Here is a 12,547-nt window from a genome sequence, read left to right as displayed (position 1 = left end):
TCGGGCACCTGTAAGCTGAGAAAACACTACCTGAGGACAGTAACTATATATATACAATCTGGAGAGGATGCTGGTCTTCATCAGTTTTATCCCCACGCACATAGTCTCCAAAGGTCATTTCTAATGCACAAGGCAGCAATCACACATAAGTGTGTGCATGCATATGTGCGTGTGTGGATACCTATGTCTTCAGTTCTGCCTGTGCTTAATATCCCTACTTCACCAAAATGAGTTGCTTCCCAATATCCTCATGAAGACCTAAATAAATAAAAAATTTACATAATAGGATTAACACACTGTTAAAGAAAGGGCAAAACCAGCTTGCATTACCTTCTTACCTGACTACAGCCCTCACAATGAGCCACACTAGATGGTCTATTTCCACAATAGCTGGTAGCTGGAGACCACAAAACAAAACCCAAAAATCCAGGTGAGCCTGTTCAATCCTTTTAATATGTTATGGATAGTGAAGATATAAAATCAGAAGGGATTCTGGTGCCAAATCGGCCTGATGTTTGTGGTGCAGAGCAGTGTTGGCCTAGAAAGGGAATTTGGTAGGATCCCATTGCACTCATAGTCCAGCCCCCACTCTTGCTAAAGGAAATACTAAAGTGAGAAAGAACATGACCCCATTGAGTGATGACCCCATTGAATGATGGCAAAAGCACACAGAGCTCCACCATCTTTTGTAAATGAGATAATAATAAAAATGCAATGTTATTAATCTAGGAAAAACAGAAGTCCTTGTACTGAGCTAGGCAGCAACACAGATTCAACAAGGAAATATACTGAGGCCCCAAGAAAGGGAAGATGTTTATGTTATAGAGAACAATTATAATATTTGGATTCACCCTGGGAAATCTACCCGTTAAAGAAATATTCTTTATTAAAGGTACCTTTAATTTAAAGTGAATAAATAGAGCTCTTGTATCTTGAAGAAGAAAAACAAAGCTGAATGACTTATACTGCACAATATAAAATTCATCGCAAAGCTTAGTTATTAATGCAGTACTGACACAAGTATATACAAAATAGACCAATGGATCAGAAAAGAGAGCTGAGAAACAAACTCACACATAAATTCACTTGATGGGCAACAAAGATGAAAGACACTGCCTTGCACTGGGTAAAGGATGGTCTTTTCAATAAATTAAGTGGGTTAATTAGATATCCATATGGGGGGGAAAAAAGGGTGACCCCCCCACCTTACATCATACTCTATCATCCATCTGAAGTAGATTTTAGATCTGAATGTAAAAACGCAAAACAAAAAAGAATTTAGAAGAGAAAGCAGATTATCTGCATGACCTTAAAATAGGCAAAGATTATTCTTAAAGGATACAATAGGCACTAATCAGAAGGGGAAACAAATTATAAACTGGGCTTATTATAATTAAGAACTTCTTTGCACTAAAGAACCAAGGAGAAAATAAAAATCAAGTCACAAAAGACATCTGCAATACAGTTAATCAACAGAGACTCACATCCTTAACATATAAAGAAATCCTAGAAAAACAATAAGAAATTAGAAAACCCAACAGAATAAAAGGTAAAAAGTATTCTATAAAAGATAACCAAATGGCCATTACACATATGAAAAGGCACTCACTATTCCAACTTACTGAATAAATGCAAATTAAAACAACAATGTGATACCACTATCCAGCCACCAGAATAGCTAAAATAAAAAAGATTAATAATACCCCAAGTGTTGCCAAGGATATGGAGCAACTAGAACTCTCATACACAGCTGGTGGGAGTATAAATTGGTACAATCATTCTGGAAAATTCTTTGGTACTATCTATGTACTGACACTGACCAGCTGTATACCTTCTGACTTAGCAATTCCAAATCCTAGGTACACACCCCAAAGAAATGCATGCTTATGTTCACCAAAAGAAGTACAGGAATGTTTATATTGGCATTATTTGTAATAGCCAGAAACACCCAAACTTGTATTGACAATAGGATATATAAACAAGCTGTAGCATATTCATAAAATGGAATATTCTATGACGGTGCTGTCCAACACAGTCACCAATAGTCACACATAAATGTAAATGTAAAGCTGAAAGATTAAATAAAAGTAAAAGCCCAGTTCCTCAGTCACCCTAACTACACAGTATGGACGCAAGGGCCACATGTGGTTAGTGGCTACTGTACTGCACAGCACAGACATAAAGCATTTTCATCAAGTTCTGTGGGGTACTGCTGTTACACATCAATGACAATAAATGCATTCCAATTATAAGTAATAACACAGGTGAATTCCACAAGTGTAATGTTGAGAGAAATAAACCAGATACAAAGGAATACACACTGTGTGCTTCCATTCATACAAAGCTCAAAAACTAACACAACAAATCTATGTTATAAGAAGGCAGGACGGTAGTCAGCCTTTGGGGGTTAGGAGTACTGACTACAAGGTAGGATGGGGAGGCTTCTGGTCATGTTGACTCAGATCAACAGATCTAGATGCAAATGTGCTCACAATGGTAAAATGCGTGGAATCAATACTGATGATGTGTATACTTTTCTGCATATAAAAAATACAAAAAGGAGCGAGAAGAAAAGAAAGCAGTCTTAGTCTATTGCTGAAGTCTTTCTTTGCTTCCGAGTCCCCTCTGATAAAACTGAACTCAAGATACTCATCCTGGATAAATGACAGCATTCCTTGGGATTATGGATTAATTTTAGCCAAGAAAAAGGGATAAAAAAAATCTCATATTCATTGTCTATTTTTACATGGTTGTCATGGGTATAAAATGAATAAAGAACTGCAATGGAACACGGATGGAGTCAGGAGAAGAAAATGTGGCTAGGAAGAATTTGCAAGACGTTAAAAGAGAAAGAAAAGTATTCAAAGTGATTTTGAAAGTTGTTATAAATACTAGGGAATCAGTGGTAATCCAACTCCCAAGAGTCCTAGAGAGAAGGGAGTGGTAAGCCAACCTCAGAAAAAGAGGTGGTTAAGGAATCAAATCAGTTATGAAAAGTCTCCAGATTCCTTCAAACTACTTATTAGAAAGAAAACTTTCAAAGATTTATAGAAGCAGGTGTAGAAAGTTTCTCTATAAAAAAGTGCTGGCTATCTTTGTTGGCCAGCAGCCAACAATCCAATTAAAATAACTATCACTAACAATACCCACAAAACCAGCACCTGATTTTCAACTTTAAACACTGTTTAAAAAAAACAAAAAACAAACAAAAAACCCTACATAGATGTAAATATTGTAATCACTCATGAGATTGAGATGCAAAGAAAGAAAAACTTCCATTGAGCTAGAAACCATTGTCAAAATGATCTGTTGTTTATTGTCTTTTTTTTTTTAATTTTCGTAAGCACGCTAGAATGGACAAAGTTCAAGAAAGGCAGGAGCTTTAAATTATAACAAAATAACTTTAAAAACAGCTTCATCGTTTTGTTGAGTTTTGCAATCAGAGAATCAGCATGACGAACATAGTGTTGGGAAGGATTTCAGAGGTTGTCTAGTACACTCCTTGTCTTATTGCAACAAAATTTTCTTTAAAAATTTCACATGTTAAAAATACATTCTATTTTTGAACACATCCAGATAAGGAGATTTCTCTACCTCCCTTGGAATCCCATTTCAATGACTGTCACTCTGAGGAAAATTTTTCTTAGAAACCTCCTAAATCTGGTCATGCTGTTTATGTTATTTTCTCTTTGTTTTATTCTTAATAAAGATGGAAGTTTAATAGTATTCATTTTCTTCATGATGGCAATTCATCTTATAACTTCCAAATTGTTTATCATTTGTAAAACATTTTCACATAAACTGTCTATTTAACCCTTGAAACAATCCTATTATTATCTGTCCCATTTTACAAACGAGGAAATTCATGCTTAGAGAGTAAAGAAATTTAGGCTTAGGAAGAAAATGTGGCAATCCCGATGTCACTCAGCTATTCAGTGTTTGGGCTCAAACTTAGCTACTTATTTCATATATAACTTACTAAATCACTAACAAGCATCATTCCCCTTCTTCTATTAACTGTACCCAAGAATCCCCTCAGGGACTGTCAATCAAATTGGCCAACCTCGTCCAGAGAGCTAGCACAGAATCTAGGCTAGAGCAATCAGGCAAGATTTTTCAGGAATTTGAATCTTGAGTGGAGTCATGGAAGACTAAAAAGAGCCAGAGTTCATCCGTCTCACAGATGAGGTCCCCAAGACCTGCCAGGGTTTCCAAGAGCTAGTTCTTTGGCTTCCCCTCAATTCTTGGAGTGACCTCATAGTCCCATAAATTCTCTTTCTACTTAAATTCACCAGTGTTGGCTTCTGTTGCTTGCAAGCAGAGAACCTTGACTGATATAGTTCTTCACAGGAACAGATTAAAATATATACCGATTAACTTCTGCTTTTATTATGTGCTTATTATACAGGTGAGAAATATTAAAATGAAATCAGTCTCTTAGCATTTTATAAACTAAGAAAATTCTCTCATGTTGAAAAAAAGAAGTACAGTCATTTCTTGTTCAACTGACCAAAGGCAGGAATAAGCTGACAAGTTCTCCAGAATCTTGGCTATATTTTTCTCTTGAAAATGGCTTCTGTGAGCTTAGCTTTCTCAGGAGGTACAGAAAATTCAGAAAGCTGTAAATGTGTTTAACAAGGTACTTTCTCTGTAACAAGTCCTTTCTTAAGAGTTCACAGAGGACAAGAGGTACGGTAGCAACAAGTCCTCTGAGCCTCTCTGCCCAGGAGAGAAGGAAACACAATTGTCAGGCTTGCAGACTCCTGGCTTGTTAGTCAAAGGCAGCTGCAGCCTAAGTGCTAAATGAGCCCCAGTCATGAGGACTACTGAGTCTAAAAGTAGAAACTAGAACAGAAGAAAAGGTGACGACATTACCTACCGACTTTAGCATGTGGCTAAGTTCTACTCAATAACTGTCTTGAGTTCACTTCTTGAAGAAGCATTGCATCAGATTCTTTTCTCTTCTGGAGACTGGCAAACGGAGCTCAGGCCTGTCAATAATACTTTGAAATTGCCATAAGGATACCGTGATTTCACAGTTCACAGAAATTATAAGGCAATGATAAAGGGATAACAGGATCTGTATCAGGAATAATCTGCTCAATGAACAAAAGCTCCTAAAACACTTGGGGCATGTTGTGGAGGAGGCAAGGAATTATAAAGCTCGAAACTTGCTTACCGTGAAGGTAATCTGCAATCTGACTTGAGAAAATGAGGCACGCGCATGTGAAGTACCATGTTAAGACCTAACCGGAAAATAAGTCCTAGCATGATTGTTCAGGATGACATCCCCTGAATATAAGCCCTAATGCGTCTTTTGGAGCAAAAATTAATATAAGAGCCAGTCTTATTTTCGGGGAAACACGGTATTGCAGGCAATGACGGAAGAGTGCCAATGCCAGGTACAGACAGTAAGTTATAAAACTCAAGGATCAAAACCTTGTGATCTACTTCTTCAAGCACATCTTCAAGACAGTTCTTAGCCATGTTGGCAAAGAAACTGTTCATCTCTTCCTTTTTTATTAAGAGCTGATTTCAGCACCAAAGCAAAGAATAATCAGAGAAGTATTTCTACATAAAGTAAGAAACCAAAAAATAAGAGTGATGAAAATTCTCCCTTTTGAAAAATAAATGACGTAGTAATCTCACAGTCAGATGCCTTACACCTAGAGGAAACTTAAATGTATCTTTTGATTTCACTAAGCGACAAATATTTAGTCCCTTTAACATCAGTTATCACTAGTTGTGTTTAGGGAAATGGCAAAGTAATCATTTAGGAATAAAGAAACCCTAGCTCACCATATATTCAGAAGTCCTCAAGCATGTTCTCTCACTTGGGCTGAGTCCAAGCAGCTCACCTATGAACATTACTTGTTTGGCAAAGAAAGGTCAAGAACAGGATAACAGATACAAACTCAGGGAAGAATTAATCTTTATTTTGGTAAAATTTGAGAATTTATTACAAGCTACTCCTGAACCAGTCAGCCCTGGAACACTGAGGAAGGTCTGTGAAAGGTCACGTGATACCACACCACCATGTGGAGCAGAGATTGTGGCCTGGACTCCCCCAGATCACTGCGCCAGCCCCTGGCTAACCAGAGGGAGCCTTGCTCCAATGTAGTAACACTTAGGCAGGAGCAAAAGAAATTCCAACCTCCTGGTGTGGCATTCCATAGCTAGAACCAATTTCACAGCAAACAAAACTGAGCAATTTCCCTGTTAAGAACAGGCTACATCATTTGTAAGTTATGCTCTGCCTTATAAAATATATGAACTCAGAAGCTAGTACAGACAGGTTGGACAATACTGGAAAGTGACTGTTTTTATTTATGCTTCTACCATACCTCATGGCCAATGTGGCAGCAAGTGCAAAGAAGCTTTCTGAAAAACTAAATGGCTATTTATTTTGTCTTTAGTGTCACTACATAATACAAATCGCAACGCACTGCTTCCTATATTACCAATAAAATGCATACTAAATCCCTTAAACTATTTACAGAATACAGAGTACATTGTAACCCAAAATTGCTGTAGAAAATTCTAACCAAAACATAAAATATTATTATTAAATCAGTATCATAAACACAAGAAAATAAAATTCAGACTGCTTAGCTTGGATTCAAAACTTTTCACAAGCACATCCTAAACCACACTTTGGTTCTTGTTTTTCAGTTCTCTTCTAGAAGAATTCTGCCCAAAGTAAACTGGTCAGTTTACACTCTGCATGCACATTCCTTTTTCTGAACATTTACTTCTGCCATTCCTCCTCCCCAGTGTGCCCCTCCCCCAGCTGTTCTCTCACCCCTTCCTGGACTGTAAATTTCTGCCGAGCCCTGATTAAACTTCTTTGCATCCCTGACAGCACAGTGCATTTATCCCCTTATACACACAAAACAATTTTGATAGCTATTTGTTGCTTTGAAACAAATCACTTCAACAGCTTTCGAGGCAGTAGAGGAGACTTTAGGTGTTTAAGCTTACAAAGGATTTACCAATTCACAAAACAGGAACTTTTTGAGACTCCACTATGTATAAGATACAATGCCAGGGGACAATGAAGACTATCAAGATGAAACTAACATGACAGTTACTTTCAAGCAGCTTAGAGTCTAGATAGAAAATGAAATCAACATCCAAACCATCATAATTAATACAAGCTAGATGATTATAAATACTCCACTGTGGGTTCTGCTAAAGGAGGGTGGGATTACTTTGTACAATGAAGGAGAATAGAGAAGAAGTCTACGAGGAGGAAGCAGCAGTTGGGTAAAACAGGAAGGAGACCATAGAATTCCTTAACAAGCATTAACAAATGCAAGGAGTGGGTCCAGCTCAGGAAGTTAATGGATGAAGCAAGAGGAGTGTGAGGCTGGATGAAGCAAGAGGAGTGTGATGCGTTGTTAGAATATGTGTATACTTGTCGTTGTGAAAATGGAACAAATGTGAAAGTAATTTATCTTATGAATTCAAGGGGATAAAACATATTGAAGAATTCAAGGTCACTACACATTAATGTCACTATTTTAGGGAGTACTTTAAGTAACCGAGAGATGAGAAGATTTCACAGGATAATTAGGGTATCTGAGAAAAAATGTAGTATCTTTTCATGATGCTGATTTCTAACTGAATGGTATTCAACAGAGTAAAATCTACTTAATTAGAACTGATATAAAAAGCTCAGATACTGCACATTGTTAAATATTCCTCATTGTGTGTATGAATATAGCATAAATTCCACTTCATCTTCTACACCTACATGACTGTATAATAAATGATCTTCATATGAAAATCTAACATCAAGGCAGGATCCTGCAGGATTCTACTGGAGCATCCAAGAAAGATGATTTCTTGGTATAATTAAGAAAGACTGTGTTGTATTATAAGGTGTAAACCGGCAACACCTATTGGTCATACTACACATGTGGCAACTCAGCCAGAATTCAGCAGATCACCGTATTATCAACCAACCATAGTTTGGGAAAGTCACGGGTATTAAAAAAAATTTTTTTTCTTCAACGGAATTGTCTCACAACTGCAACAAAATAAGCATGCCACTTATTTAGGAACTCATTACACTGAGATTTCTTAGGGGCAAAAAAACAAAAACAAAACCTGATCCTTTTAAATTCATACTGCTCAGATATCCAGGCTGCTTCCTCTGATTCAGGTACCACACTCCCAGGTTCAGAAAGCTGGCAGCTTTTTTCACTCTTGAGGATACAAGCAGGAAGGATTATTTGCAGAGGGTCTCTGGTGTTGGTGGAAAAACCCTCTGGTTGGCATCAGAAAACTAAGTGTGAGAGTATCAATTAGATAAGAAACAGCCAGTTAATTTCAAGGAACCATCCAAGAAACAGATATGCCTGATTTTATCTGTAGAGTTAGATGCTTCTAGATGGTAACAAAAGTGAAGGTACACAAAATTGCTTTATTTTACCTATGATTCATTTTTTTGTGAGTTAAATCTCAGCTTATGGGTCACACTGGGCATGCCAATTTCTTGCTATTACCTATGGATCCTGGTATATGGAAATATCCTCGAGAGTAGATTATCAAGAGTACTCAGAGAATGAAACTTGTGATTGAAAGCCCTAAAAAAAACTGTAGGTGCAAATGCAGTGTTTTGTCAACAAGAGGTGAGGTTTTATCAGCTTGCTGCAAGATTGGCACCTACAAGCCCTAAGGAGCAAAGACTGTATCCATTAGTGGAAGTACTGATTGATTAATGGAAGGGAAGAAAACAGACGATAAAGACATTTCTACAAATTCCAAATGGATTTCCCTTCCCTCAGATTGGGGCCTCTACACCGGTGGCACTGTCTGGTATAACTCCAGTCCTTGCCTGTGAGTTTCCTAGGGGGCAACTGCAGTGTCACTCAAACTGAAGCCACCATCACATGTACCAACCTCGTTTGGTATCATGCATCTCTAGTCCCTAATACTTGGAGTGTGAGCAATTAGAGCGTTTGTTTCCACCAGAATAAAAAACCCGGTTTTCTACTTCAACTAAGAGATGATGCTGGATATTAGAAATTTAGATTTTTATCCTAACCCTTTCTCAAGTGATTTTAGAAGTTTACATGACTTTAACATAATTGTAGGGAAACGTGTTTGAAAGGTTATTGGAAGTGACAGATGAACCTATTTTGAAATAAAATTAAGCCTGTGGTACTATTGAAAGGAAGTTACAAAACCCAAAATTAAACTGGACAGAATGTTCTTAAGCTGTTTTCATTATTTTTTCAAGGAATCACAAAGAGTGGAAGGTAAAGCAAGGCCACGGCCTCCTTTCTGAATTCCCTCACTTCTGACATTGTGTCTTGAACTTACTAACTGCACTCCTAAATTTTAAAACTCCATATATTTATCAATAAGAATACAACTTCATTTTTTTATAGGTGTGACTTTACAGCTTTAAGGAAAAAAAAAACATGTATAAACAGCTTACTGAACCATTAAAAGTCCCATTTAGGATGAGATGAAAAAAGTACATTTCAAAAACCCACTCTGTATCCCGGCCCCGTGGAGAGACCGCTTGTACTTGGACACTGGGCCAGCACTTCCCCGAGGAGCCACGCCTACCTTGTTGTGCTCGTACTTGTAGGGGATCTTGAGAGTGTCCATGGCTCTGATCATAGCCTGCATGGCCGTGAAGATGTTCTGATACACCAGCTTGGTGAAGCCCCTTTTGTCTTCATCGGAGTATCCTGACCCATGGATGATTCTCATCTGCTTGATAAACGTGCTCTTGCCACTCTCTCCTGTGCCTGAAAGATGGACAACAGCAGCTGGTCAGACCATGACACCTTCCCACAACTAAACCAGAAACTGATGGCTTGGGTTTGACATTCCCCAAGGGCCTGCTGAGAGCAGCCTCACAGGAGAGAGGCATCACTGGAGGTGGAAATGCCACCTATAGTGAACACTCAGCAAAATTTAAGGGATGAGGAGTCCATTTCAGAGGCAGAAGAATTTAAAGAAAAACAAAACTGTCACCTCTTTGCAAGCCACTCAGAATTTTGATAGTGATTTGTAACCATGTATCTTCTAAGAAACAATGAAAACAGCATTTTTTGAATAGAATAAATACTTGATAAAGCTCTCTTCCCTGGAGAATATCTGAAATGTTTCCAGGAGGCTGGGTTGTTTAGCCAGGATTTGGATTTGGAAATAACAACACACTCACACAAATGCTGTTCAGAGAGTGATAAGCGAAAAATGCCTGAAAATTTTTAGACATTTTCCTCTTATTTTTAAATGGGGTATGCAGAGAACACAGTATTCAGATAAGAATGAGGATTTTTCTGGACAGCAACTGCATTGATTACTAAGGGGGTCTGGTTGGCTGAGTTATTCCGAGGAATCACCTATTTCAGAAAAACCATAGTGACTCTCCTTTCTTCTGCCCATTCCTGATTAATAACATAATAGAGAAATTTATTGTTACTGGATCTTTTACTTCTATGCTGTATCATGTTTTCCTTCTTCCATATTCCTTTTCTGGTACCATAAGTCTGAGCATAATCCCTAACAAAGCTACAAATGTCCATGGGAAGAAGGAAAGATAGAAAAATGATATCATTTCACTGAATTTCTATGGAGATTCTAAACCTATAAATCTAAAAAACTTCATTTTTCTAAAAGTAAGTGGGGTTTTTTTATATGTTACTTCATTTCTGAATCATTTCCCACTCACTTTGAAATTTCCTTGAGATTTCCAAAATAAATGTCTCTGTCTTCCCTTCACAGTGTGGAAAAAAGCTAAAAGTACCAATTTGGATATTAAATATGGAAGACTATGATAATAAAACTCTTTATGACCAGCATCCCTACTGCCATTTCTTAACTACAAGGCATTAAAAAAAAAAAAAAAAAGTAGAAAAAGAGAACTAAAAACTAGGAATACAACCTCTGTCCTAATTTCATTTTTCTGGTGGTTGGATTTCATTACTATCTTTATAAACATTCTCAAAAATTAAAATAAGTATGACAGTTTTCATAGAAGCACTCTTAAGTGACTGCAGACGTCTTGGTAAACCCAGAAGTCTTTCACAGATACATAATCAAAGCTGATTCCTAACCCCATAGTCCTGCTGTCACCAATTCCTTTATCATTTTCACGTAACTTCTAACGTGAAGTGATCTGGAATTCCTTGAAATATAAAGTCAGCACTGCAATGTGAATGTTATCAACCCATTTTATAATAACAAGCTTAACACAAAGAGTTTAAAACGAATTTTTTGATAATCCTAATTATAAACACTGGGAAAAAAGCAAAAAGTATCTTAAAGGTAGCATCTCCAGTAGAAATAAAGCTATGAAATTGTCAATCAACATAATCAACAATCTATAGAAAGAAACTACTGCCTTTACTTTTCCAAGCAATTCAAAGTATGCAGGAGAAAAACCAGATTGCTTCTTTGTGTATTATCTCGATCGCAGACCCAAACACTTGCTCTAAGAACCCAACTATAGACATAACCATCAAATTACAATCTCTGCCAGTTTTTTTCCACAATAAAACAAGAAGAAACATTAAAGTGCAAACTGCATTGGCTAGTGTTTCCCTTAAGTCATGTCAGGCAAGAGCAATCCACACGTAACACCTCTTTGGACCTGGTCACGAAGCCCAGGGCATCACACTAATGCAGACTCCCAAATACAGGTGGAATGTGGGGCCAATGAATGAATGGGGGGAGACTTAAGAGGAATGAAAAAAGAATCCAAAAATCAACTCCAAAGTAAAAGAATTTCCTGTTGCCCCAGACACACCCAGAGTTCCCCTCTCTCCATTGTCTTGTCTTGCCTGGTGCCCCAGGAGGCTGACCAGCGAGGATTTCATAAGAGCTCTCTGGTTAGTCTTCTGCTTGGATTTAGTCCACAGGAGGCACCGGGAGGAAACCAGAGAGCAGGAGAATGAGGAGGGAGCATTTATTCCCTCAGCTCCCTCCCTGTAATGGCATCATAGATGTGCTGTTTCCCCTTCAAAAGGCCCCAGCCCCAGATGGGTGGCCCTCTCCAGGTTCCTATAACTACGCCCCTTCCTTTGCTCAGCTGTTGTGGGGCCCTGGTTATTGCCCCAGCCCTCACTTGTTACCTACACCTGGCCCACACCTTGGTGAAGGTCCCTGTATAAAACTCACCTCAGTCACCCAGCTGGAATGTGCCATATGCTTCCTGCTGGGACCCTGCCTATATAAATACCAAAAGAAAAGCAGCCGCAGCTTAATAAGGGTTAGGACAGGGAAAGCAAGGCAGTGGAGAATCCCCTCTCGTTTTCCTCTGCCCTTTCTCTACAAATCTTATTCATAAGGTTCTCTGTAGTTTACAAAGTGCTTCTAGTCATAACTCACACTCTGAACTCTTCTGAAGGCCAATCACAATGAAGAAACCATAGAGCCCAAACCAGAATCCAGGGCTACTGACTCCGCCCGGAAGTACTAATAAACCCAGTACCTGTGCCCCCAGCGTGCATACACACAAACACACACACACACACACACACACAACCTTCAAGCTCCAGTATAGACAGGGGAACTGTGGTCT

At 38.2% G+C, this 12,547-nt stretch overlaps 1 protein-coding gene across 1 annotated transcript in view; it reads right to left on the bottom strand.

Moving 5' to 3' along the window:
- LOC109449927 (guanine nucleotide-binding protein G(q) subunit alpha) overlaps positions 1-12,547 on the bottom strand; it is a 280,434-nt gene that overhangs the window by 171,156 nt on the left and 96,731 nt on the right. The window contains exon 2 of the mRNA XM_074330581.2: positions 9,583-9,767. Within this exon, the coding sequence (XP_074186682.1) occupies positions 9,583-9,767 (185 nt within the window). The remainder of the gene's footprint in view (positions 1-9,582; positions 9,768-12,547) is intronic.

The sequence above is a fragment of the Rhinolophus sinicus genome, chromosome 16, assembly GCF_057876585.1.
Source record: "Rhinolophus sinicus isolate RSI-liver-muscle chromosome 16, RSI-T2T, whole genome shotgun sequence".
Classification (NCBI taxonomy): domain Eukaryota; kingdom Metazoa; phylum Chordata; class Mammalia; order Chiroptera; family Rhinolophidae; genus Rhinolophus; species Rhinolophus sinicus.
This window is presented reverse-complemented; position numbering and strand designations above follow the sequence as displayed.